The following is a 25000-nucleotide window of genomic DNA, read 5'->3' on the forward strand; positions in this document are numbered from 1 at the left end:
AGTCGCATCTGTATGGTTAACGTCATAATTTTTGTGATGTTGTTTGATACAATCCACAATATAATGTAGCTATGTTAATGTTTTGTTTGTGGAAATAGTTTAACATCTGACATGTTAAACTTGTCACTGAATAATAACTGAAACGGAACAACTGTATTGTAACATTTTTTGTATTGATAAATGAAAGCACATTCACTAAATGTTCTTGTAAAAACTGAAACAAAACGGCTGTATTGTTACACACACTAAATGCTCTGTAAAAACTGTAACTACATGTATAACTGAATTATCAAATGCAGCTGTGTCTGTGTGTTTGCCAGTCACATTTCTATGGTTGACTTCAAATTTTTTGGATATGCTTTGATGTATGACAAACTGCTTTAAGTTTTAAGCTGTTACACAAGTACTTCCAATATTGTACATGAATGTTCTAAATTGAAACTGTCTACTGTCACTGTAAGTGAAGTTACTCAGATTTCACAGTGTCTTTGATATAATTTGATGTTGCATCTGCAAGCATCGTAATGTTCTCTATTGAAAGCAGAGCTTCTGAGATTTGGTCGGATGTTAGGTTAGATTCTGTATCCTGGTTGAGGAGATTCTACAATACATCAGTGAGCGCAGTGAAACACATTTCAGTGTTGTCAACATTGGCACAAAGTCTTGCTGACATAGCTTTCTTGCAAGATTTCGCTTTCTGTGTAGCACCACATGATGGGCATGTGATAATATTTGCAGTGATGTATGGAATCTTTCTGTTACATGATTTAATTTGGCATTGCAAGTGAATATTAAGTTTATCACCAAATTTAAACTCTTGCACAGTAACTTTTTGGTCAGTATTCTGCAGAAGATCTGGACCTTTGAGTTCTTTAAGTTCAAATTGTACTTCATCAAAGGTTGTGGATGCTGTTGTTCCCAGTATGGTGTTGCCTGAGTAATTCTTTACACTTAGATTTTTCAAGGTATAGCTCTTTGAGTTCTCTACTTTCTCTGTCAGTTCATCCCATATGTGGATGACTGCATTTCCAGTAGCAACCTCAATAATGCAATCTTCCTTAACCTTTCCGTTTTGGCCATTTCTTTTTGTGACTTGTTTTGGTGATTTTTGACCAAGAGTTAAAACTCCTGTTACATTGACATTCTGGTTCCTTGTCAGGGTTGGTAGCTGGCTTAATGCAATGTTTGTGGAAGCCACAATCTGAAGATGATGACGGAAGGGTACTGGTGAAGGTGACATTGCTATTTGACATCTGACGTAATGTGGTCATTTGGTTTACAAGATACTGAACATTTTCTTCGCTGACATTTAGTAGCTTCACTGGATTTCCTGTTTTTTTCATGGAGCTGACACTGATTGTGTGTTGCTTGATCAAATCCAACAACTCTCCAGGTTTTAGTAGGAGAGGTCTGCAGAGTGCAACAGTAGTACTGTGTCCCTTTCTTGGCTTTTTTCATGGGTGATACATTGTGAATAAAGCCTGGGTTGCTTTCTGAAAAAAGGGAAAAAGGAATTCGTTACAATACAGTGAGAACAATTCCTTTTGTAATTAACTTCAGTTTAAAAAAAATTGTAACAATCTATAGCATAAGAGGCAGTCATAACAATATATTTACTTATTGCCTCAGATTGGCTCCATAGCAAAATAATTAAAGGCAAGTTATTAGTATTCTCAGTAAGATAAGTGCGTACATACCTTTGGGTTTTGAAGGAGTCGAAGACACTGTTGTGTAGTGATTTTGAATATTTTTCCTTACGAAGAAAAGTACAATATGTTAGTTAAGTTACACAATGCCAGTTCCTACAGATATTGTATTTTACAATGGAGGGAATTTATAAAAGAAACAGTCAATTGAATTATCCCCACTATTATGTTGTTATTGTAACAAAAAAATACAAAAAACAAAAATTGAGTATATTAAAGAAATTGATACATATTAGAGAAAAGATCATTTTGTGCAATGATCTTTGTTGTTCTATTGCATTATCTTGGTGGTGAACACAATAAATGGAAATTATTTCTTCATTAAAAGCGATTTTGTATCCTGGGCTAATTTACTCAAGTGGTTTTCTTTGTTTGGTCTAAATCGAAATTGAGAAGATATCTTAATACTTGTTAGGTACTCAAATGTCATAGGCTCGATTATACAAGAATCAAGTGATCAAACTCTGCTTATTGCAACATATGTAATACCTGTTGCTTTTTCGCTTTGTCCAATATTGATCCATGCCTTTGGGAGAGTTAGTCCTTGGCTTTTATGTATTGTTATTGCCCATGGAAGTTTTAATGGCAGTTGCTGTCTTTCATGAAATGTCTCAAGTGACTTAGAAAGTAATAGTAATAGGAGGAATTGGAACACAGTTTGGTGAAGTGTCAATGAATGATGGTCCTGTGTAACAGTCAAACTGAACTATTACTGCTATAGGCAGGTTTGGTGAGGAGTGGTTTTCTGCATAAACAATATCTATTACTTTTCCTGTTGCTCCATTACACAGTCCAACCTCTGCCCATAAATTCATGGTTAGCATCACAGAAGCTTCTCTAGCTAGAAACAAGGTTCGAACTAATCCACACATTTCTTTAGGAGAAATAGCCTTTGCAACAGAAGAGGAATGACGAGCTTCAATTTGAGCTGTTGGTTGATAAAGTTCTAATAGTTGGTCATAATTACAAGTAGCTACTTGATCATGGCCATAAAATAGTCTTATTGCATTTCCAAATTCATTTAGATTAGGCACGGCTAGGGGTTGGTGAGTAAGAAGAAGTTGCCAGTCTTCTTTAATCGAATCTCCAATCTCTTAAAAGAAACCTGTTCCAGGTTTGAACCTTGCACTCTTTGATTTTGAGATAACTGTACAACTTTGTCAAACATTAAGTATGCAAGATGGCCTTGTTCACCCATAACCCCTGATGGCTTTGCATGATACAAAGGTTTGTCTGCAACAGATGGTAATTGTGCAGGGTCCCCTTTAAAATAATTGATGCATTTCCAAAAATTTCATCCTGTTGCCCAGTTGCCTACCTACAACATTTATCAATCCAGCCAAGCTGTGTTTTTCCAAGCATAGAGTACTCATCAATGAGTATATATTTAATGTCATTTAGTTTATCTTGTAACTTTGCAAGGGTTGCCCTTTCAAATCTGTGTTGCCTCTGTGGCCAACAGGTAAGTTCAGAAGTGAATGGATGGTTATGCCATTTACATTGAATGAAGCTTTTCCAGTAGTTGCTGTTCCAGTACAATTGTTTTTCAGAAGATTTCTCAATGCATTTATGAGGTAACTTTTACCTGTTCCAGCAATATTAACAAATGCAAGGGTGACTGAGGGTTTGGATTTTCAAAATGGTCTTTTACTAGATTGTAAGCAAGCAACTGCATGCTACTAAAAGTATTTATGTCTGTACTGAAGTTTTGATGTTGACTCTCATAATACTGCTTTGTTGAATTTATTGATAAACTCATTTGTAACAGTTGCTGTGGGGTGTATGGATAACTGCAGCTATGCCAGTCATTTTCTGATAAGGCATCAAAATTGTCTCAATTAGCTGATTGAATGAAGTCTGCTAAAACCATCCATTCTTCACGTTGTTGTTCTGGTTCCACATAATCTTGAGTTTGCACATTATCACATATGGACTGTATGTCTCCGGTTTTCTATGCCAATCAGACACATGTTTTTTTGCATAATCTGTTTGCAAAAGAGTTTTCCACTGTGAAATGAACACATCATTACTCTTTGGTTGGTTTTCCCATGCATCATCCTGTTTGTTTTTCCAGGGCTTATATCTCAGCAACTGGTATTTACAGTATAAGCCAAAATTTTGTACTTTTGGGATTTGACAAGTATTTGGGGAAAACTCTTGGTACTTTATTATCTGGTTGATGTAGTAATTTTCCATTGACAAGTTTGTATTTGATTGCAAATTGAAGAAAATTTAAATTATTTAAGTCACATTAATTTTTACAGTGCCTTGATATTTTTCACGTTCAGCATAGGCATCAAGCAAACTGTCTGTTGTTGCTCTATCATCAGGTTGTGTTGCTATATTAAGTCTTCGTGAACCATTGAAGTTTATAGGAACTACATTAAAGGATGAACTTACAAGGTTTAAGGAAAGTAAATGGTGCATTGTCTCTTGTGCCAAAAAGTCTCTCTGGCCAAGTGTTCTCATTACATTTTTCTCAATTGTGGATGCAGCATTGGTATTAATACTTGAGAATTATGCACAATACTACTGAACGCCTGCTTAAGGAGATGTGATCTGGTTTCACTTTTTGCAGCATATTTTGCTAAGTACTCCACACATGCATGCAATATATAACTACTTGAATATCACAATTTACCCTCCAGCCTTGAAGTTGAAAGCACTGGTGGTTGTTAACTCTGGAATCATTTCTTTTTGTAGTGACCTCGACTTTGTAATTCGATGTGTTGTCTTTTGAATGAATAGGCTCAAAATGCAATGAAGTTTCAAATGGAAACTTAAATCTACATTTTGGTTGTTTCATTGTGCTTTCTCCTCAAACAGTAATTTGTACTACAACAAGTGTGTCTGAACCATGTTCAACAAATCAACATAGTCAGTGTCAGAATCTTTGACCTCTTTGTGGTCTCCTGTGGGAAATAGTCCACACACATCAATAGCCAGGTGTGTCCGGGCTTTTCAGGAAGCTCAGTTGGACAAACTGGTTCTGGTCGTTCAGGCCAACTGGTAACTTGACAAGGGTGACAGGACTTGATGTGTTCTTTGATTTGGAGATCCGTCTGGGGCCACCACAGTTTTGAACGGATACATTGTTTACATTTTGTCATGCATGCATGATCTTCATGAGCCAAGGTGATTGCTCTTTGCCTGAGTTTGGTTGGAAGTACTATGCAGTTTCCTCAAAGGAGGATGTTTTGGTCGGTGATGCAGAGTTCTTCTGATATTTGTTTGTATGGTGAAGGGAGTTTGTGAGGCTTGTTCTTTTGAAGGTTGTCTCTAATCTGCATCAGTTCTTTGTCTTCTGTGGATGCTTGCTGGATTTCTTCAATTGTCATGGCTTGTGGTGTTAACTGCTCTGCTAGGTAGTGAACATATCTATCGGCACATGCTTCCATGTTACTCCATTGTAACTTTGTGGGTAAACAGGACAATTAGTCAGCCAGGTTGTGTTTCCCAGGACGGTAGACTACCTTGAAGTCATACTCTTGAAGTTGCAGAACCCATCTTTCTACTCTGGCGGGGCTGGATTTGCCTTGAAGGCTGATCTTTGGCTTGGAAATGTGTCCAAGTGGGCAGTGGTTGGTTTCTAGCTCAAAGTTTCTTCCATACAGATATTGGTGGAAGTGTTCACAGCCAAATACGATTGTGAGAGATTCGTTTTCAAGTTGTGCGTATTTCATCTCAACATCTGTGAGTGAGCGGTTTCCATAGGCAATTGGTTGATAAGTGGAATCTGGTTGCTGCTGTAGCAATACTGCTCCTAATGCCCAAGGTGAGGCGTCCACTACGAGTCGAATAGGTGGGGTGAGGCTGTAGTGTGCCAATATCTGTGGACTTGCTAGAGCTTGCTTGAGCTTTGTGATGCCTTCATCTTGTTCTTTTCCCCATGAAAGGAACTGGTGGTCTTGGTCACTTGGCGTAGAGGGTACGTGACGCTACTGTAATCAGGTATGTATCTGGAACAATAATTTGTCAGTATGAGGAACAAACGTATTTCTGATGCGCATTTTGGCCTGGGGGCATTGGTTACCGCTTCAGTCTTGTTGTTGTTTGGATAGATTCCTTGACCGGAAACAATGTGGCCGAAGATGTTGATTTCACGTACTCAGAAGGAGCATTTGCGGCGTTTCAGCATGATGCCATTGTTTTGGAGAGTTCCAAGTAGTTGGTCTAATTGCGTGATATGCTCCTCCATGTTCTTGGACCATAGCCATATGTTGTCAGATATGTTCTCACAGTTCGGAACATCTCTGATAATTTGGTTTATGACTTTGTGGAAGTACTGTCCCAAGGGGCAGGCTCCCATAATCAGATGTGTGAAGCGATGTGGCCCGTCATCTGGGGTCTGGAAGGCTGTAATTTAGCGTGACTCTTCGGCTAGCGTGGCTTGTAGATATCCCTGTGATAAATCTACTTCAAACAAAATTGCTGGACCCTCCATTTTCTGCAAAATCTCATCTATGGTTGGTATTTGTACTGGGCGTCGTGTGAGTGCTTGATTTGGGATGAGCATGTCGAGCACAAGACGAACATCTCTGTCTTTCTTGGGTATGGCAATAAGCGGTGAAAGCCAGGGCGTTGATCCTTCAACCTTTTCAATAATGCCTTGTTTTTGCATTTCATCTAGTTTGCTGTTTACCACTGTTTTCATCCTGTGAGGGATGCGTTAGGGTCGTTGAGCTACTGGTTTAATGGATGGGTCAATGTCTAGTGTTACTTGGAGATTCTTGATGTTGCCCATTCCTTTGAACATTTGTTTGTTTGTGAAGAATTTGTGTGTTCCAGAGTGTTGGCGTTAATTTTGACATCCAATAACTCCAGGGCCATACAGGTGTTGTAGCTCAGTAGACACTTGCTGTTTGTCTTTGTCACGAGAAACTTGTCAGTTTTTGCAGTGGTGTCTGATTTAATCTTGGTGGTGAATTGTCCTCACAGTTCAATCAGCTTGTCTGCTCCATATGGAAAAACATGGTAAGGAGAAGTTTCCAACTTCATGTCTGGATTTTGCTGATGGATTTTGTCGAAAATTGACTTATTTAATAGCTTAACAGATGATCCGGCATCAAGAATGACTTTAACGGGAATGTTCGCGATTCGTGTGACTGTTTCCAGTTGTTTGCTTGATGTGTTAATTGAGTAAACGAATTCATCATCTGTGTTACTGAGATAAATGGGTTGCTCTGCTTGGCTGATTTCACAAACATTCTGGTGTCTTGGAGGTTGTTTTGGTTTTGATATGCAGCTTTTAGCAAAGCGACCAGTTTTGTAACATGCACAACATTTCAGTCCGCTAGCTGGGCATGAATCTCTTCCTCCATCGTGGGGAAATGGTCCTCCGCAATACACACATTTCCGAGCTTGTTGCTTGTTTTCTTTCTTCAATTGGGACAGGTTCGGATTACGCTGTTGTTTTTGGTGCTGATGTGTTCTTCGGCGCAGCGGTCCGTTTGGTTCGCGATCAGTGTATTTCACTGTTTCATTTTGACCACCATTTTCAATGCATTTGGAGTCAAGGTCTGATTTTTCCAAGGAATAACCATAATCCAAAATAGCTTTCAGATCCATGGATTCGCGAAGAGCTTTTCGGCAAATTCTGGAATCCAAGGTATGGTGGATAATCTGTGTTTTGATCTCTGCATCTTGGTTGGGGAATTCACAAAGAATGCCTTTCTCTTTGAGGCAGCAGTGAAAGTTTTGCAGTGATTCTCCTGGTTCTTGCTTTATTTGTCGTAAATATCCATGTCTTTGTTTTGGACTGTGTCAAAGTGAGCGGTGAGGCGGGCAATAGCTGTGTCATAGTCAGTGCCTGTGTTGGATAGCGTATCAAAGATGTCGTTTGTGGCCTTGCTGACATATAATAATAATACTTTATTCAAATACAGAGTACAAAGAGTATTTGAAAAGGAGGACCATGAGGTTATCCCTATTTAGATCCCCTCACATACGTGAGGAGTAGTCCCCTGCGGACTGTAGGATCAAACTCACGCAGACTTATTAGCAGGTTTTCAAAACATCTTGTCCATTTTCGCCAGCCAAGACCTACACTTGCTTGGTCGCTGAGTGGATTGAACGGGGCAAATGGCAGTAGGCCGCTGCACAGAACATTTGTGTTGGTACTCGTGCTTGCGGTATTTGCAGTGGTGACTTGTGGAGGCTGTGTTCCTGGAGTTAGCGGGGTTTCACTGGTATCGCTCATTGCTGTTTGGTAAGCTTGGCTTGTGACGTTGAGAGTTGCTTGCTTTCGTATTGATATTAATGACGCTTTATTACTCTTGTCTCAAGCAAGTGGGTAAATGCTAATGAATATATAAAGTTAACCTTACAATCTTAAATATCCAAAAACAACTTAACATTCCAACCTAAATGAATCAATCATTGTGATCTACTTTTGGATGAAGAGTTCATTGTTCACCTTTAATTTGACAGATCGATAACAGTTCGATATGACAGTTTGATATAAATATGCATTATAAGAGGAGCTTTAGCAACCAACATTTCTTCTACTTGCGTTAAACCAGAAAGTTCACTGGTACTGCTGAGGGTGTCATAAAGTTTTCCTTGGAGAATTGTTTTGGTGACCCCTTTTCTCTTGAGCATCTAGAACAGGTATAATTTTGTGGACATTTTGGCACCACTCTTGATGGCCATGCTTCAAAACAAACTTTGCATTGGTAAATTTCATAATTGTTGGAATTATGGAATTTTGCTATGTTTTGTTTTGCCCAGTCCTGTTTTTGAATATCTCCATGTTTTTCTGCATCAAAACTTAGTAAGTACTGTTTCTTACTACATGCCTTTTTCGTAACATCCCTCATAGTTTGCTCTTGTTTCTTTTTTCTCTGCCTATTATTTTGCTGGCTTATGATTTTCCTCTGGTGTTGCTCATCAGATTTTGATAATTTGAATTTATTAGTAGTATGAGGTACTGTAGAAACAATGCAACTCTTCTATGTAACCAATAAACAATAATCTTGGTGTTTTATCAGCACTGGGTGGAGTTATTGTAGAGCCTTCTGTTCAAGAAAGCCTGGACTCAATGATATGAATGACACAATTAACTTTTCCATGAATTTTCAGACACACTCTGAACAAACAAACCAGAATGTTGTTCTAAATAGGAAACGCCAGCGTGCCTTATGGCAATATGAAACTCGGGAGTACCATAATTGTTAAGGACACTAGTCAAAGCCCAATTTTGATTAGTTAATAATTGTTTCTATATCTTAGTTACGAATGTAGTTATAATGTTTACTTCCTTTTTATTGGTTTTGTAATCGGACCTTTAAGCATCACCATGCACATATAAAAGCTGAGGTAGCCTCCCTTTAAAGTAGTTTTTTGTTCCATCTCATGTGGCCTTGTCAACCTTGAACTCTTGATGTTTTTGATTTCCTAACCCTTGGCTCAAGCGGGACCAATATGGGAGTACCTTTGTCATTTTGATTAGGTTACGTTTTTATAGCTATGGGCGAAAGAATACAAATGAACATTTGTACAATGTTAATTGATTTATAATCGTCTAAATTAGAAAATGTTCTTAACATTACTAGAGTGAACGCCCACCGTTTAGGTTTGAGAGCATTGAGCTGTTAATCAGTTCCTTTTGTTGTGCATTTCTGTGATCGAATCTTATTTAGCATCTCAGTGTAGTATTTACACTGGTTATTTTTTGATGTATTGTTGTTCAATTTCCCTATGTTATAGCAATTTATAGCAATTGTAACCATTTTGGTGTACTGTACCTCCAAAAAGTCCCAAGCCAAGAAAAGCAAACCATCTTTGGATGCCAGCGGTTCAAGGTTGAGTGAAAATGTAATATTCTAGAGCCAATAAACCAGCCAAAACTCGAGAACGCAACTCTATTTTAATTCAAGCGACTGACAACGTGTTTCATCTGACCGAACTACTGGAAAACTACTGGAGGAGCGGTTACACAGTTCACAACATTCTACACTCCCCCACTAAGCCATGAAAACTAGTACAATAAATCAACGACAAAACTTAGCTTGCAGTTCTTAAGTGTCTCTGTCCTAATAACCTAAAAAGTCACTTAATGACAAAATCAGCCATGTATCGAGGGGCGTGTCTGTTCCTAGTAGGGTAATGCTTCTCTGGAATGCCTTGGGTAGTTGATTGCACAGGAACAGCAGGCTCCCTTGGGGTTTCTTCCCACTGCAATTCTGGCTGTTCAGCCACCGGCATGCTGGAATTGGGTCTGCTGGAACCTCTTGATCAGTAATAGGTGCTTGGAGAACACAGGATCGCTGTATAAGGTGGTCTTGGTGACGTCTCAAGAGTCAGCCATCTAGCTGAACTGCGAAGGGAGTTGGACCCGTTGACTCTTTCAAGATTCCAGGTAACCACCTTGGTCCTCTTCGGAAATTGCTTGCATAAACTGCTTCCCCTTCCTGCATGGTGCATTCCTTAGCGTGCCAGTCATGTGCCTGTTTCTGAGAAGCTTGGCTTTGTCGCACTTTCCTTCCGATTTCCGGGTAGACTAGGTCTAGTCTTGATCTGGGTTTCCTTCCTAGAAGTAATTCTGCAGGGGACACTCCTGTTGAAGTCTGCGGGGTGATTCTGTAACGAGCTAGAAATTCTGAAACTCGTGCCTCCACACTTCCTCCACTCATCTTCTTCATTCCCTCCTTGAATGTTTGTACCGCTCTCTCAGCCAGTCTGTTAGACGCTGGGTGGTAGGGTGCTGTTCTGATGTGACGGATCCCGTTCTGTTTGAGGAAATCTCCAAACTCTTTGCTCGCGAAGTTGCTGCCATTGTCTGTGACGACAATTTCAGGTAGGCCGTGTGTCGCGAAAGCGATTCTCAATTTCTCGATGGTAGCACTTGAAGTTGATGTATTCATTTGAAATGCCTCCATCCACTTGGAGTGGGCATCCATCACAATGCGAAACATTTTTCCAAGGAACGGACCTGCATAGTCTAGGTGGAGTCGAACCCAGGGTTTATGAGGCCATTCCCAGGGATGTAGAGGGGCTTCTGGCGGTGACTTCCTGCTTTCCTGGCAGGGACTGCACTGGTGAACCTTCTGCTCTAAGTCTGCATCCATTTTTGGCCACCATACATAACTTCTCGCCAACGTGCCTTCATACGGCAAATTGCAGGGTGTGTCTCGTGTAACTCTTCTACCACTCTTGCTCTTTCCTTAGGGGGGACCACTACTCAATTGCCCCACAGCAAACATCCATCTTAATTCATCTTTCCTAGTGATGTAGGGCTTCAATGCTTCATCTGAGTTGTGATTAGGCCAACCATGCTGAACGAACTTGATTACTTGTCACAGTATTGGATCACATCTGGTTCCGGTTCTGATCTCATTCACACTCACTGGTGTTGAATTGAGGAGTTCCATTACAAACACAGTTTCTGCAGGCAAAGGTGTAGTTGAAGGACTAACCGGCAAGGGTAGTCGGCTGAGGGCATCAGCATTGGCATGTTGTGGTCCTGGTTTGTACTTGATGGAGTAATTGTATGCAGCTAGAGTCAAGGCCCAACGCTGAATTCTAGCTGCTGCCATAGGCGGTGTGGCCTTCTTCTCACTGAACAATGATTCCAATGGTTTGTGATCAGTCACTAGACTAAAATGTCTGCCGTAAATGTACTGGTGAAATTTCTTCACACCAAATACCAAGGAAAGTGCTTCTCTCTCAAGATTGGAATAATTTCTTTCTGCATTGGACAGTGTCCTGGAAGCATATGCGATTGGATGTTCTGAGCCATCATCCATTCAATGCGAGAGAACAGCTCCCAAGCCATATTGTGATGCATCGCATGCCAAGGTTAACTTCTTCTGACTATCATAATGGACAAGGAGTCTAGAGGACTTCAGGAAATCCTTAGACTTCTGGAAAGCCTGCATCTGCTCTTTACCCCAATACCAGCGAGTCTCTTTATGTAGTAAATCATGCAATGGAGCCAACACGCTCGACAGGTTAGGCAGGAATTTCTGGTAGTAGTTAATCATGCCTAGGTACAATTTGAGTTCTGACACATTCTTGGACGCTGGTGCATTGGTGATCGCTTCGACCTTGTCATCCAATGGTTGAATACCTTCTTTGCTGACCTTGTGACCCAGGTAGGTTACTTGAGGTTCCATGAACACACACTTGTTTTTCCAAAGTCGCAAGCCAGCACTTGCTAGTCGCTTTAAGACTTCTTCCAAGTTGTTTAAGTGATCTTTATCGCAGGCTCTGGACACTAGGATGTCATCCACCCGGACAATTACATAAGGAATGTTCTGCAGTAGATTCTCCGTGTTCCGCTGAAATATTCCTGGTGCTGACGATATCCCGTGGGGTAGGCGGTTGTACTGGAACAGCCCCTTGTGTGTGTTAATGGTGGTGTACTGTTTAGATTCATCATCCAGAAGAAGCTGCTGGTAGGCTTGGCTCATGTCCAACTTCGTGAATTTTTCACCTCCTCCTAGTGTCGCCAGGAGGTCTTCAACCTTCGGGATAGGATAACTGTCCAGTTTTGAAACTTGATTGACAGTTGTTTTGTAGTCTCCGCAGATGCGAATTGAGTCATCTGGTTTCAGAATAGGTACAATGGGAGCAGCCCATTCCGAGAACTGAACCGGTTCAATCGTTCCCTCATCTTGTAGCCTCTTGAGTTCAGCCTCAATCTTCCCAGTCATAGCATATGGCACTGGTCTCGCCTTCAAGAATTTTGGTTGTGCCTCTGATTCCACATGAAGTTTTGCCTTTGGGCCCTTGAAGGTCCCAAGTCCTTCTCTAAACACTTCTGAGTACCGGTCAACCAATTTTTCAAGTGAAGACCCTTGGTTGTTTTTGACAACTTGCATTTTGAACAACTCCTTCCAGTTGAGTGTCAGAACTCTCAACCAGTCCCTTCCCAGTAAGTTAGGCCCAGACCCTTCCACCACGAGTGTTTGCAGTTCCACTTCTTGTTTCTCATACTTCACAATAACATTCAAAGTTCCTATGACCTTTACTAATTCACCTGTGTACGTTCAGAGCTTCACTTTAGCAGTTTCCAATTGCTTTCGGTTCTTCACCAGATTCCCTGCGATAATTCTCTTGTAGGTTGCTTCGTTGATGATCGTAGCAGCGGCGCCAGTGTCTACTTCCATGCTCGTCTGAACTCCATTTAGTTGTAGCTCGACTCGAAACGGTTCTCTCTCCGCGGCATTTATGTGAAACATCGTGTATTCTTCGCATTCTTCCTCACTTGACTCGTCTGTTGCCTCCAGGTGATGTGTATTTCCAAATTTGCCGCTCTTTCAAAACTCCGGTTTACGCTTACTGAGACATTGGCTTGCCTTGTGACCCTTCTTACGGCATTTGTAGCACTCTTCGTCTTTATATCTGCACTTATCAGGAGCGTGGAATTGTCCTCCACAACGATAACATTCTTTTGTCGGCCTTTTCGGATCCCTTGGTGGCTGTTTCGGTGGGTCTTGGGTCACGCGGTGAACTTGCGATCCTTCAGGTTTCTCAGTCAGATTTCCAGCAATCAGATCACGTGTATTCCTGTCGGCAATTTCCATCGCGGTGGCTAATTCCATCGCCTTCTTGAACTCTAGTTGACTTTCAGCAAGCAATTTCTGCTGTATCCGTTCGTCCTTCAATCTGCAAACCAGTCGACCATGCAGCATTTTCTCCAGTTGGTCGCCAAAGTCACAGTGCTCCGATAAATTCCTCAGTTCGGCGACATACTGTTGTATTGTTTCTCCTTGCTGACGAAACCAGCTGTTAAACTTGAAGCGATACACGATAGATAATGGTCTAGGATTCAAATGATTGTTTACCAAATTAACCAGCTCTACGAATGACTTGTCGGTAGGCTTCCTTGGATTAACCAAATTCCTAATGAGTTTGTAAGTTTTTGCTCCACACACTGAGCAGAACTGCACGTTTCTTGTTGTTGTCCGTAATCTCATTTGCCGCGAAATACTGCTCAAGCCGTTCAGTGTACTCAATCCAGCTGTCGTTCTCGTTGTATTCCGCGATTTTCCCGATCAAGGCCATGGTTTTGTCCGTACCTTGTCGCCAGTGTAATATTCTAGAGCCAATAAACCAGCCAAAACTCGAGAACGCAACTCTATTTTAATTCAAGCGACTGACAACGTGTTTCATCTGACCGAACTACTGGAAAACTACTGGAGGAGCGGTTACACAGCTCACAACATTCTACAGAAAACCTTCAAGACAAATAGTCTGGGCCCCAGCAGACAGTTTCTTGACGTCATTAACCAGACACACATTAGTTAGGAGGCTGTTGAGCTTGTCATAAGCCTTAGTTCCTAAAAGAAGATAAAAGAAAATGCATGTTTAACCTTATAAAACTATTTGGTTCAGGAAGTCCCTACATCTACATTTATTAAGTCGGTAAAATCATTAAGACATCGCACCAACTAAATTATAAAAGTTGATTAAAACACTTGGTGACAGGGCATTTACTGCTGCTGCACCATCACTTTGGAACAAATTGCTGTGTGCAATGACAGATGAGGACAATTTTAACCATTTTAAGTCCAAACTAAAGACATTTTTATTTAGAAAAGTGTTTGAATAGCTCTTGATGTTTTATATACATTTTTACTAGATCCCTTGTTTTTAATATTTTAATTTTTAGCTCGCTACCTTAGCCTAATATACATAATTATTGTAAATAATTAGTTTTAAATTTATCACACTATTCATAGCATATCGTTTAATTTATATTACTCATATAGTTTGTTAGGCGCATTTGATCATATTCACATGTTAATTTGCGCCTTAGAAATATTAAATATTATTTTATAAAACATATAAATTAATAACTAAATAAACTCTGATAATACATATATAAAAATATATGAATTATGAAAGAGTGTGATATAAAAATATAAAGTTTAAAAGTCTACTGTTTCTTAGCTAAACAGAGAAGTAACTTAGAGTTAAAAACAGTCAGGGGGTTTGAATCCGATATTTTCGCAAGTAGGTTATTCAATAGTCTTATGGTCCTTTAGAAGAAAGAATGAAAATAAAATGTTCCTTGTCACCTTGTCTTGGCTATATCTATTCTTGGTGTTACATTCAAGAAAGGGACAAAACAATTAATATCCTCTCATTTTGAATTAATGCAATTCTAGATTTTAATTATTGTGTGTGCTATGGGCTTATGAATGGTAAATGCCTAGCTCCAAAACTATAAATTACTACCAAACAAGGCAATGACTACAATTCACCTATCTTGATCCATCTTCGATTTTCAATCTGATTGTCATGAGCACATTTGTTGAACAGGGAAGATGCATGATTATTGTGTTTATTGGCAACATGCTACATGAATGACCCACTTTGCTGCAACCAACTCTTCAAACCCCATTTTTGTAGATGTGGTGCACCAATAAAAATGGTTACATGCACCTTTAACCCAGTCAGCAACTTTTTCACAATCTTTCTCTTTCCCGAGCTTCGTCATCACCTTTCCAATTGAGCGTTCCACATGCCAGATGTCAAAGAAGTGGGCACAACTTGTTTGGCATTCATTTATTCATTTGGCAATTCCTCCGTATAATGAACCCAAGTAGCTGGCATGTGGTGCACGTTGAGATTGTTGAGCATCAACCGCACGATGTAGAACAATTAGACAGGCTTTACTTGATCAGCATTTATTAAGGTCTACTTGCCCAAATATTATAAACATGCAGTGAAAACTACTGAGTAGATTACAATACATAATTAAAAGAGAGCTAAAATTTACAAGATCTGCAAAGGCGTGGTAAAAGGAAAAACAAAAAGGTGAATATAAATGAGTAGAACTTATGTCCGGTACTGCATTCAAGGCTGAAAAGGAAAAGGTAACTCTAATGCTCCAACAGTACTCCGATAGTTACGTGTAACGACTGACTACTAATAAACTCCGATAACTTGTTTCTCCTATGATAATGTAACTCCAACTAGCTAAAATCAAAAGTGGCGTTCCTTATCATGTGAGAAACAAAGGGCGTTCAATGGTGGAATGTAGCCAAACAGGAAGCATATGGCTAACAGGCGTTCTATCCAAGAAAAGAGAATTGACTGATAATTGAAAGGAAACCAAGGTAATTAAAAGCCCACCGCGATGGCCTAAACAAAACTGGCAAAGACTTATCTCCTAATGATCTAAATAAAGGACTATTTATGACAGTTTATGTAGCGTTCGTGACACTCCTGGCCCAAGGATTCTAATCCTTGCTACTCCTCTATTTGAAATCTTCATTTTACTGTGACTCCTGGTTTGGTTCGGTTCCATCTTTGGGCAGTAGTAGTATAAGTTCCTTAACAGGTCGTAGATACGCCTTCCTCTCTCTGTCTTTGATGATTTCTACCCTGACTTGCCTAACTCTGTCGTCCTCGCTTCATATGACATGTCCTACCCTTCCCAATGTCCAGTTGTTTCGATGCTGCTGCTCGTCTCGCATGAGCACAACGTCCCCCACACGTAAATCTCGTCTCGTCTCAGTCCATTTCTGTTGAGGCTGCAGGCTCTGCAAGTACTCTCGTCGCCATCTTGTCCAGAATTGCTCAGCTAGAAACTGGACCCTTCTCCAGCGACAACGTGCATAGATGTCAGCACACAGGAACTGGCCTGGTGGGGGTCCAGCTGGGTGTGTTTTCAACGTGAGTAACATTGCAGGGGACAGAGGTTGTGGATCGTCAGTGTCAGATGGCAGTGCAGATATCAGTCTGGCATTGACTATGGCTACCACTTTGGCCATCAGCATGACCAGTAATTCGTGCATAAGTTGGGTTTTGCCTAGTTCAGTGAACATAGCATCCAGTACATGTCATATGGTGCCAATTTGTCTCGCCCATATGCCACCGAAATGTGATGCGTGGGGAGAGTTGAACTCCCATTTGCATCTGTGCTCCATTGTGAATTTCCCCACCTTCTCATCGAACTCTGATGCTCCTTCTTGTAGCTCTGTGTTTGCTCCGATGAAGTTAGTACCACGGTCAAATCTAAGGAGTTTGGCATGGCCGTGTAAAGCAAAGAATCTCCCTAGCACACAGATAAATGCGCTGGCATCCACGGCCTCCAGTACCTCTATGTGGATGGCTCTAATGCTGAGGCATGTAAACACTAGGCCCCACCTCTTGGCATTTGCAGCTCCCCCTCTCGTTTTCTGTGTTTGCACCGTCCAGGGGCCAAAGACATCGAAGCCCATGTTAGTGAAGGGGGGCAGACCTCGGTTCTATCAGGCGGGAGGTCTGCCATGCACTGAACCAGGGGTGGTCGTCTTAGGTTCTTGCAAGGAACACAGGCTCCAATGATCTTCGTCACAGTATTATGACCTCCAACAAGCCAGAATCCTGCTTGTCGAATTGCTCCTCCAGTAATTTGCCTTCCGTGGTGGTGAATTCTGAGGTGGAGATGTTTCGCTACTAGCTGTCACACATGGTTATTCTCTGGTAACTCTATCGGGTGTTTCTCTCCATACTCCGTTTCTGCTCTTCTTAGTCTGCCTCCAATGTTGAGAATTCCATGGCCATCAAGGAACGGGAGGAGATGGTACAGTTGCGATCCCTTGAGAGCTTTCTTGGCACTACTTTCAGCTTCCCTTGGTAGCTCAGGCTCAATTCTTGCAGTTGTTGATAACTCACCAAATGCCGCTTTCTGCGTGGTACTAATTACGATACGCAGGGCTTGATTGCACTCTTGCAAGGTTGGTGGTCTATCTGGTTTACTCCTCAGTCTGGCTGATGTCGCTTCGTCATCTCTCCGGCACTTAAACTCTCTGACTATGACCAGTAGATTCACGATCGCTCGTTGCAGAGATTTCAACAAGGAAAACTTCTCAAACCTTTCTGCTCCAAGGTCTGACCTCCTTTCTTTAGTTGTCTTCACTTTGGCACTGAACACTCCTTTGCAGGCTTCAGGGTCACTTGCGCTGAGTTTGAATGTTTCATCTGCTTGAGGGGTACTCTCTGGTTTTCTGAGGAATTCCAGGCCGGTGAGCCAGCTCGTTTCCATTAGCTTACTAGGGGTCATACCATGCGTCGCTAAGTCCAGACGTAGAAATGACAGCTCTCGTTTGTAATGTAGCCTAGCACTACTTTTGAGTTGGTGTAGTATGCTACGTCAGCAATCTCCATATCGATCTCTTTGAGGACCTTTTGTGCTGCTTGCAAGGCTAGTACTGCTGCACGTAGCTCCAGTTGAGGGATGCTTGTCGGGTACGCTGGGGCAACTCTGGCTTGGCCGTAGACAAGAGAAGTGGACTCTTCGTTCGCTTTGTTAAACTGGCGAAGATAAACAGTTGCTCCAATAGCGTCTTGACTGGCATCGGAGAAGATGTGCAGTTCTGCTTTGGCTACTGTGCCGAAATCCTTTGGGTGGTAACAGCGAAGAATAAACAGGCGCTGTAACTTCATGAGAGAATCTCTCCAGTGCATCCACCGGTTCATCATTGCTGCAGGGAGGGGGTCGTCCCAGCCCAGTGGGGTGTTGTTCCGGCTGGTTTGGTGGCCCATGGCTACAAGCCGCTGGAGTATCTTTCTCCCATCAAGCATGACTGGCACTGTCAAACCGAGTGGGTCATACACTGAATTGACAATGGACAGGACTCCTCCCCTGGTGAACGGCTTTTCTGGCAGGGTCACTTTAAAGGTGTCCATCTCCAGATTCCAGAAGACTCCAAGTGATCGGTGCGCTGGAAGATCGTCGTGACACAGATCTAGGTCATGCATGTCTTTAGCTTGATCTTCGGTGGAAGAGGCCTCCATGACCTCCACTGCATTCGAGACGACTTTGTGAAGACGCAGGTTAGCGGTGGCTGATAAGGCCTGTACGTTTTTCACTTGTTTTCACTTGCTTGTTAAGTGTTCGTTAAGAAAGCTAAGCCATCATCAACGTAGAAGTTGCAGTGAATAAATCTCTTGGCCTCCTCGCCGTCAGATGCTGCTCTGCGAAGTCCGTAAGTGGTGACTGCGGGACTGGGCCCATTGCTGAGCAGGTGCTTGTTCATTCTATACTCCATTATGGGCTTTGATGGATCGTTGCCTTCAAACCACAGGAAAGGAAGGAAGTCCCTATGTGCTGGGTCGACATAGAACAGTGAAACATCTGCTCCACGTCGCACATTACAGCGATTTTCTCCTTGCGGAAGCGCATTAGAACGCCAATGAGATTGTTCATCAGGTCAGGGCCAGGTAAAAGCACTTTGTTCAGTGAAACCCCTTGAAACTCGCTACTGGAATCAAACACCATTCGCACAGTGTGCTTTGTGTTATTATATGTTGTGAAATGTGGTAAATACCAGGAACGGCCAGGGCGAGGTGGGGCTTCAACACGGGATCTGGGATGTGTGGCCCTTCTCAGTAATCTTTCCCATGAACTCCAGGTAATTTGCTCTCATTTTTGCTTTCCTGCCAAACGTCTTCAGGAACCCTTGTAAGCGTTGCATGGTTTGGAGCTTATCACAAAATGGTAGTGGCATCTACCAGTTGCCACTCGTTCTTGTGTATTCCCGCCTCTATGATCTCCAGAAACAAATCGTCTTCGCGAGAGAGACTAGGTTCGTTGTCGCTTCGCCTAGTCTTGAAGATGCTATCAGTAACACGCTCCAGGATTGGGTCCTCAACCTTGAATTGGTTTGGACAGGGAACCAGCTCGTAGTTCTTGTCTCCAGTCTCTCGGAGTCTCTCCGCGGCAGTGGACAAGCTGGTGAGGTGGGTGAGGACATGTGCAGGCCCACTTGGGAAATCGAGGCACATCTGACTGCTGATAGTCCACCCGAGGGCTAGTTGTTGCAGCTAGGGGGCTCCTCTTGGGCCGTTTCTAAATTGTCTGACTTTCAACAGCTCGGGCGCACCCCGACCAATCAGCAGCTGAACCTTTGTAGACTCGTCTAGGGAAGGTATCTCGTGTGCTATGTTGATTAGATGCGGCAAACTCTTTGCCATGTCTGGAGTGGGAATGTCACACTTGGTGAGAGTTGGCAATGGGAACTCTGGTCTGCTGAGGGAGCACACTGTAATTCCTGGCACCTGCTGACCGTGCTCCTCCTCTTTCTCCCCGCTGCATGTGGACAGGAAGTATTTCTCCAAGGGTCCGCTTGCTTGAAGGTTGTTGGCTAACTCGCTGGTGACGAGGAAACTGTTGCTTTGCTCATTGATTATTTTTTCTTTTTTTCTTTTTTTTCTGCTCATCGATTATGGTGTAAACCCACTAAGAAAGGTGAGGGCTACTCTTGCTATATACTTCTACTAAGAGGGTTTTACTGCAGGACACACCTCCCACCGGTCCACGGAGCGTAGTGCATTTCGGGTTGACTCCAGTGTTCTCTGATTTAGGCTCTGATTTGGGGGGCAGTTGCCTCCTTATGCAGTAAGGCATTATGGTGCCTGTCTCCACAAATAGTACATGTTAGGGGGACATTACAACAGCTCTCAATATGGGTGGGGCTGAAACATCAAATGCACAAGCGCATGTCCTTTATCCACTGTGTGCCTTCCTCTAGAGTTTTAGCTGCAAATGCCCTACACCCTGATTGGTCATGTCCAGTCCTGTCGTGGAACTGGCAGTGCTTGTTTCTTCCACAACGGCCTTCCCACTTCTCGTTTCCCGAGTCTCCCTTTTTCTCATTGGGGGGCTGCATGTTCGTTTTCAATGTTTTCTTCTCCCTGTGGGGTCTTGCCTTTTTATCGGCTAGGAGGTTCAGATTATTATTGATCTTCGCCTGTTCTTTTACTATTTTGGAAAACCTGTAGAAGGGGGGTTACATTCCTCCATTGCGGTCGGAATAATGAGCAATTTCTTTCTCCCATTTGGCGCAGATGAACTGCAGTAATTTCTCCATTACAGGTTGAATGGCGCTTAAATAATTGAGGCATGAGAGTCCCGGGAGGTAGGTCACTTGACTCTCGATATCCACACAAAGATCCGTGAACTGCTACAAGTTCTCATTATCATTCTCGTTGAACGTAGCTGAGTTGCGCAAGCGCTCCAGGAGTGTGTTGCTAATGACCACAGTGCTCCCGAAGCGCCTCTCCAGTTCTTCCCACAAATCCCTTAGTAACGCAATGGGGTCACGCATTTCTCGCTTCCTGTAATTATCTACTAAGCGCCGTGGTGTTCTGCTAGTGAAGCTCCTCAAGTAATTGATTTCCTGTGTTGGGGAAACGTCAGTGTCAATTAGCATGGCTTTGAACATGGATTTCCAAGGGTGAAAGAGAGTAGGGTTTCAGAGAACACATGTGGTTGGCATTTCAGCAGGTTTTGTCTAGCTTGCCCAGCGACAATTTGTTGATTTACGACTGTGAGAGAGTCGATTAACTGGCTTCCGGTGTTATCTCTCGAGGGGGTCGAAGGGGTAAGTGGTTGTTGATTGAGGGCGGGATCGTGTTGTTTTCCATGACTGTCATTTAATTTATGGTCTGAATTAGATCTGGGCTTAGAACATGAGAATGACCTGTTTTTCCCGACGTTTTAGGTTTGTGGGGTGGAGATGAAAGGCTTTGTTCACTCCAATACAATTTGCGGTTTAGGTGCAGTTTCTGGGAGGTGCAGTGGCCTCATGGTTAGTGTGCTCGTCTCTGGATCGAGTGGTCCAGGCTTGAGTCCTGACCGGGGACATTGTGTTGTGTTCTTGGGCAAGACACTTTACTCTCACAGTGCCTCTCTCCACCCAGGTGTATAAATGGGTACCAGCAAACTTAATGCTGGGGGTAACCCTGCGATGGACTAGCATCCCATCCAGGGGGGAGTAGAAATACTCCTAGTCACTTTATGCTACAGAAACCAGGATAAGCTCCGGCCTGATGGGCCACTTGGCTTGCATACAGACTTTACCTTACCTTCTGGGCACGACAGATTTCCTGTGGGCAAGAGGTCAAGCAAGGGAGAAGAATGGACCCATTGTGAGGTGCGCTCCTCCGTCTTAATTTGGGGATCTTTAAACTCTGGCAATTCAAAATCCTCTTCTGAAAGTGCCTCTTCAAAGACCTTGAGTTTAGCATTCGCTATGGCTGCCCTTTTATCTGCTCCTAAGATTGCCATCTCCTTTTCAAACTGCGCTCTCTCTCGTTGCTGAAGTCTTTCCGTTTCTGCATCGTGTGTTTTGTGCTCAAGTTCCTTTTCCGCTATTAGGCACATGTATTGAGCTTCCTCTTTGGATGCTTTTGCATCAACTAGCGCTTGCAACCTGGCGATGGCGCTGCTCGTTTTAGAGACCGATGAATGACGAGAATAGACAGATGGTATCTCCAACAACTTGTTGGATTGTCTACTCATTTTATTCTTTAGTTTCTCTATAACTGAGAGAGCTCGTTTTAAGGTGTGGTATTCTTCTAGTCGAGCTTCCTCCACGAAATGGCCATATGAATCGTGCGCATACAGTGCAAGCAAGTTCTGTAGCAGCTCTACGAACTCCTCTGAAGCGGCTGTGAGGTCTCGCGCTAAGGGCACAATTTTGCTGTCATCTCTTAAGCCATCTACTAATTGCATTACACTAAGGAGCCGCCTACACGATTTGAGAAATTCTTTACGTTTGTTGTCTATTGCGATCTGCAGAGCTTTATGTGTTAGTTTTATTGTTCTTTTACACCTAGCTCCACTCTCCGTGGTTCCTGCAGCGCTCAGCTGTCCTCTTACTTGACTGATAGTTTTCAATGGCTCCATGTTTATGCGTTAAGATACAGCTTACCTGCATTTGTGGATATCCTCGGACTTTTCACTATAACAAACTCAAGTAGCTGGCACGTGGTGCGCGTTGAGATTGTTGAGCGTCAACTGTGCGATGTAGAACAATTAGACAGGCTTTACTTGATCAGCGTTTATTAAGGTCGACTTGCCCAAATATTATACACATGCAGTGAAAACTACAGAGTAGATTACAATGCATAATTAAAAGAGAGCTAAAACTTTCAAGATCTACAAAGGCGTGGTAAAAGGAAAAAAGAAAAGGTGAATATAAATGAGTAGAACTTACGTCTGGTACTGCGTTAAAGGCTGAAAAGGAAAAGGTAACTCCAATGCTCCAACGGTACTCCAATAGTTACATGTAAGGACTGACTACTAATAAACTCCAATGACTTCTTTCTCCTATGATAACATAACTCCGACTAACTAAAATCAAAAGTGGCATTCCTTATCATGTGAGAAACGAAGGGCATTCAGTGGTGGAATGTGGCCAAACAGGAAGCATATGGCTAACAGGTGTTCTATCCAAGCAAAGAGAATTGACTGATAATTGAAAGGAAACTAGGTAATTAAAAGCTGACTGCGATGGCCTAAACAAAATTGGCAAAGACTCATCTCCTAATGATCAAAATAAAGGACTATTTATGACAGTTTATGTAGTGTTCGTGACACTGTGTGTCTGTCAGAAATGAAAACTTTTATGGATATGCCAGCAGATTGAAGATAAGAAAAGCAATGTTTTGCCCCTTCAAGCCCCATGGCAATGCTGCTACCAGTCTCATTTGCCTGCAGAGAGATTTTAACACTGATAAAAGCTTGTTCATAACTAAACAAATTAATTTGTTGCCAAATAAGAGAGGGTGAAAACTGACATGTAATAGAAGATATTAGCAAATAAAAGCAAGGTCAGTTACATAGAAACACTTTGAAAAGTAAGTAGGATTAAAAAAAAGTCATTTGAAGAACTACATCAACAACGGCAAAGAGACCCCAACTGCCCACCGCCCTTCCGGAAGTGTCAACAACTGTGTCCAGCAAAAGGAATCGAAGATCGAGCCACCAGTGTTAAATAGTTTGTCTGACCCATTGACTATTAAAGTTCTAAAGACCCAACAATATCAAGAAAACCTTACAAATGAAACACATTGTGCAGGAAAGGTCATAATTGGCTTTTAAGGAAATAACTGGATAACTCACACTGATGTGATTTCATAACAACTGCAACTGTAGGAAATTATTGTTGTCTACTCACCATTTGGCACTTTTGTGAGGTCAAGGGAGACGTGTGCAGCACAACTGTATCTTTGGAAGGAACAGATCTAGGAATCAAATGCCAGTTTTGGTGTACAGGTTTTCCACTCTCATCCAAAGCAGCAATGCTCTTAGAATGAAAACATGTTTCATCGAAATGCACCGAACATAGCGCTGAAGATTTTGTCCAGAGAAAATCTTGTCTGTGAATTCAGACAAACCAAGTCCACTTCTGCCGTAAAGTTTTGTCCTTCAGGAAATAATGCATAGTTATCCCCGGCATGCCAGTCTTGTTAGTGCAATCTACAGCACCAGGGCTGCCAGCAGCACAATATGTTTTCCCAGGATGTCTTTTCTTGTCTTTGCCATGAAACTTGTGTCTTTTGCACAACTAATGATGTCACATCCTTGTAATGTGATCGTTATGGCCGAGTAGAAAATGGTGACACTATTGGAGCGCCAAATTCAAACTTTTGCGCCCAGGAAAAATCATAAAGACGGTTGTAATCACTAAAAATTACATTTTTGTACTCAGAAAATGGTAAATTATCACATCCGATAAAAATTTTTTTACTTCATGCGCACTTTAGAAAATGTTTGAAAACAAAGCTCAATAATCAAAAAAGGACAGTGCGCATAAGTGACTTTGCAGCGAGTTGACACTTGCCCAGTTTACTGAGTTTATTTGTGACCCTCCACAGGATTTTGGGTAAAAAGGTGAATGAACGGGCACGCTAAAATGACAGGCTAAACAAAGGGCAGTGAGCGAAATGACACGCTAGTGTGCAAGCAGTGTGCCAACCGGAACAGTTAATCAGAAATTTTCTTTTGTTTACATTGCACACAAAACACAAAGGATCGTGTCCTGTGAAATAATGCTGTGTGATATTGAGCAAAATGGTGAGCAAAATGACACGTTAGAGAGGTAAACCAAAATGACACACTGCAGAGTATCTGAGTCCACTCTTTCAACTTACCATGTTGTCACACAGTACAGGGTCCGTTTTGTCTGTATAGCCAAAGATTTATCTCAAAGCTCACATCCGCCATGGACCAATGTGTCTTCGCGAATTTTTCTTTCAATTCAGTTGTGGCAAAAACTGCGTATTGTTCCTGTTCGGTCATTAGTAGCACAAACTCCACCACCTTGTAAGGTAAAACTTGCTTTCTTACTGTTCTCATACATATTATGAAACTAAAATTTCAACAAACCTGAATAGTATAATGAAAATGTCTTGTACGACTTACACACTGTACCAGCTGTAGACAAATTTGGAAATTCTAAACTGGTGCTTGGCAGTTTAAGTTTCTCCAAAAATTATCACAATCGGCTATTAGACGAGCGAAATGTGTTGCTTTGTTCGTTGTGTTTCGTTGTTTTAAGAGCTCTTGT

The 25000-nt window shown here is 42.1% G+C and overlaps 4 protein-coding genes and 1 pseudogene across 4 annotated transcripts in view; all 5 read right to left on the reverse strand.

Moving 5' to 3' along the window:
- Positions 1-25000, reverse strand: part of LOC145482408 (uncharacterized) — a gene marked incomplete at its 5' end in the record, with an annotated part of 215205 nt that overhangs the window by 79677 nt on the left and 110528 nt on the right. The window lies entirely within an intron of this gene.
- Positions 12968-13627, reverse strand: LOC145482395 (uncharacterized). Its single transcript, XM_081461026.1, has one exon. It carries the CDS (start codon positions 13625-13627, stop codon positions 12968-12970), a length of 660 nt encoding a protein of 219 aa, XP_081317152.1.
- Positions 16502-16882, reverse strand: LOC145482396 (uncharacterized). Its single transcript, XM_081461027.1, has one exon. The coding sequence runs from the start codon at positions 16880-16882 to the stop codon at positions 16502-16504; it is 381 nt and encodes a 126-aa protein (XP_081317153.1).
- LOC145482397 (uncharacterized) lies at positions 17718-18440 on the reverse strand. Its single transcript, XM_081461028.1, has one exon. The coding sequence runs from the start codon at positions 18438-18440 to the stop codon at positions 17718-17720; it is 723 nt and encodes a 240-aa protein (XP_081317154.1).
- On the reverse strand, positions 18533-19155 carry LOC145481665 (uncharacterized; annotated as a pseudogene).

This window comes from Orbicella franksi, chromosome 3 (genome assembly GCF_964199315.1).
Source record: "Orbicella franksi chromosome 3, jaOrbFran1.1, whole genome shotgun sequence".
Taxonomy (NCBI): domain Eukaryota; kingdom Metazoa; phylum Cnidaria; class Anthozoa; order Scleractinia; family Merulinidae; genus Orbicella; species Orbicella franksi.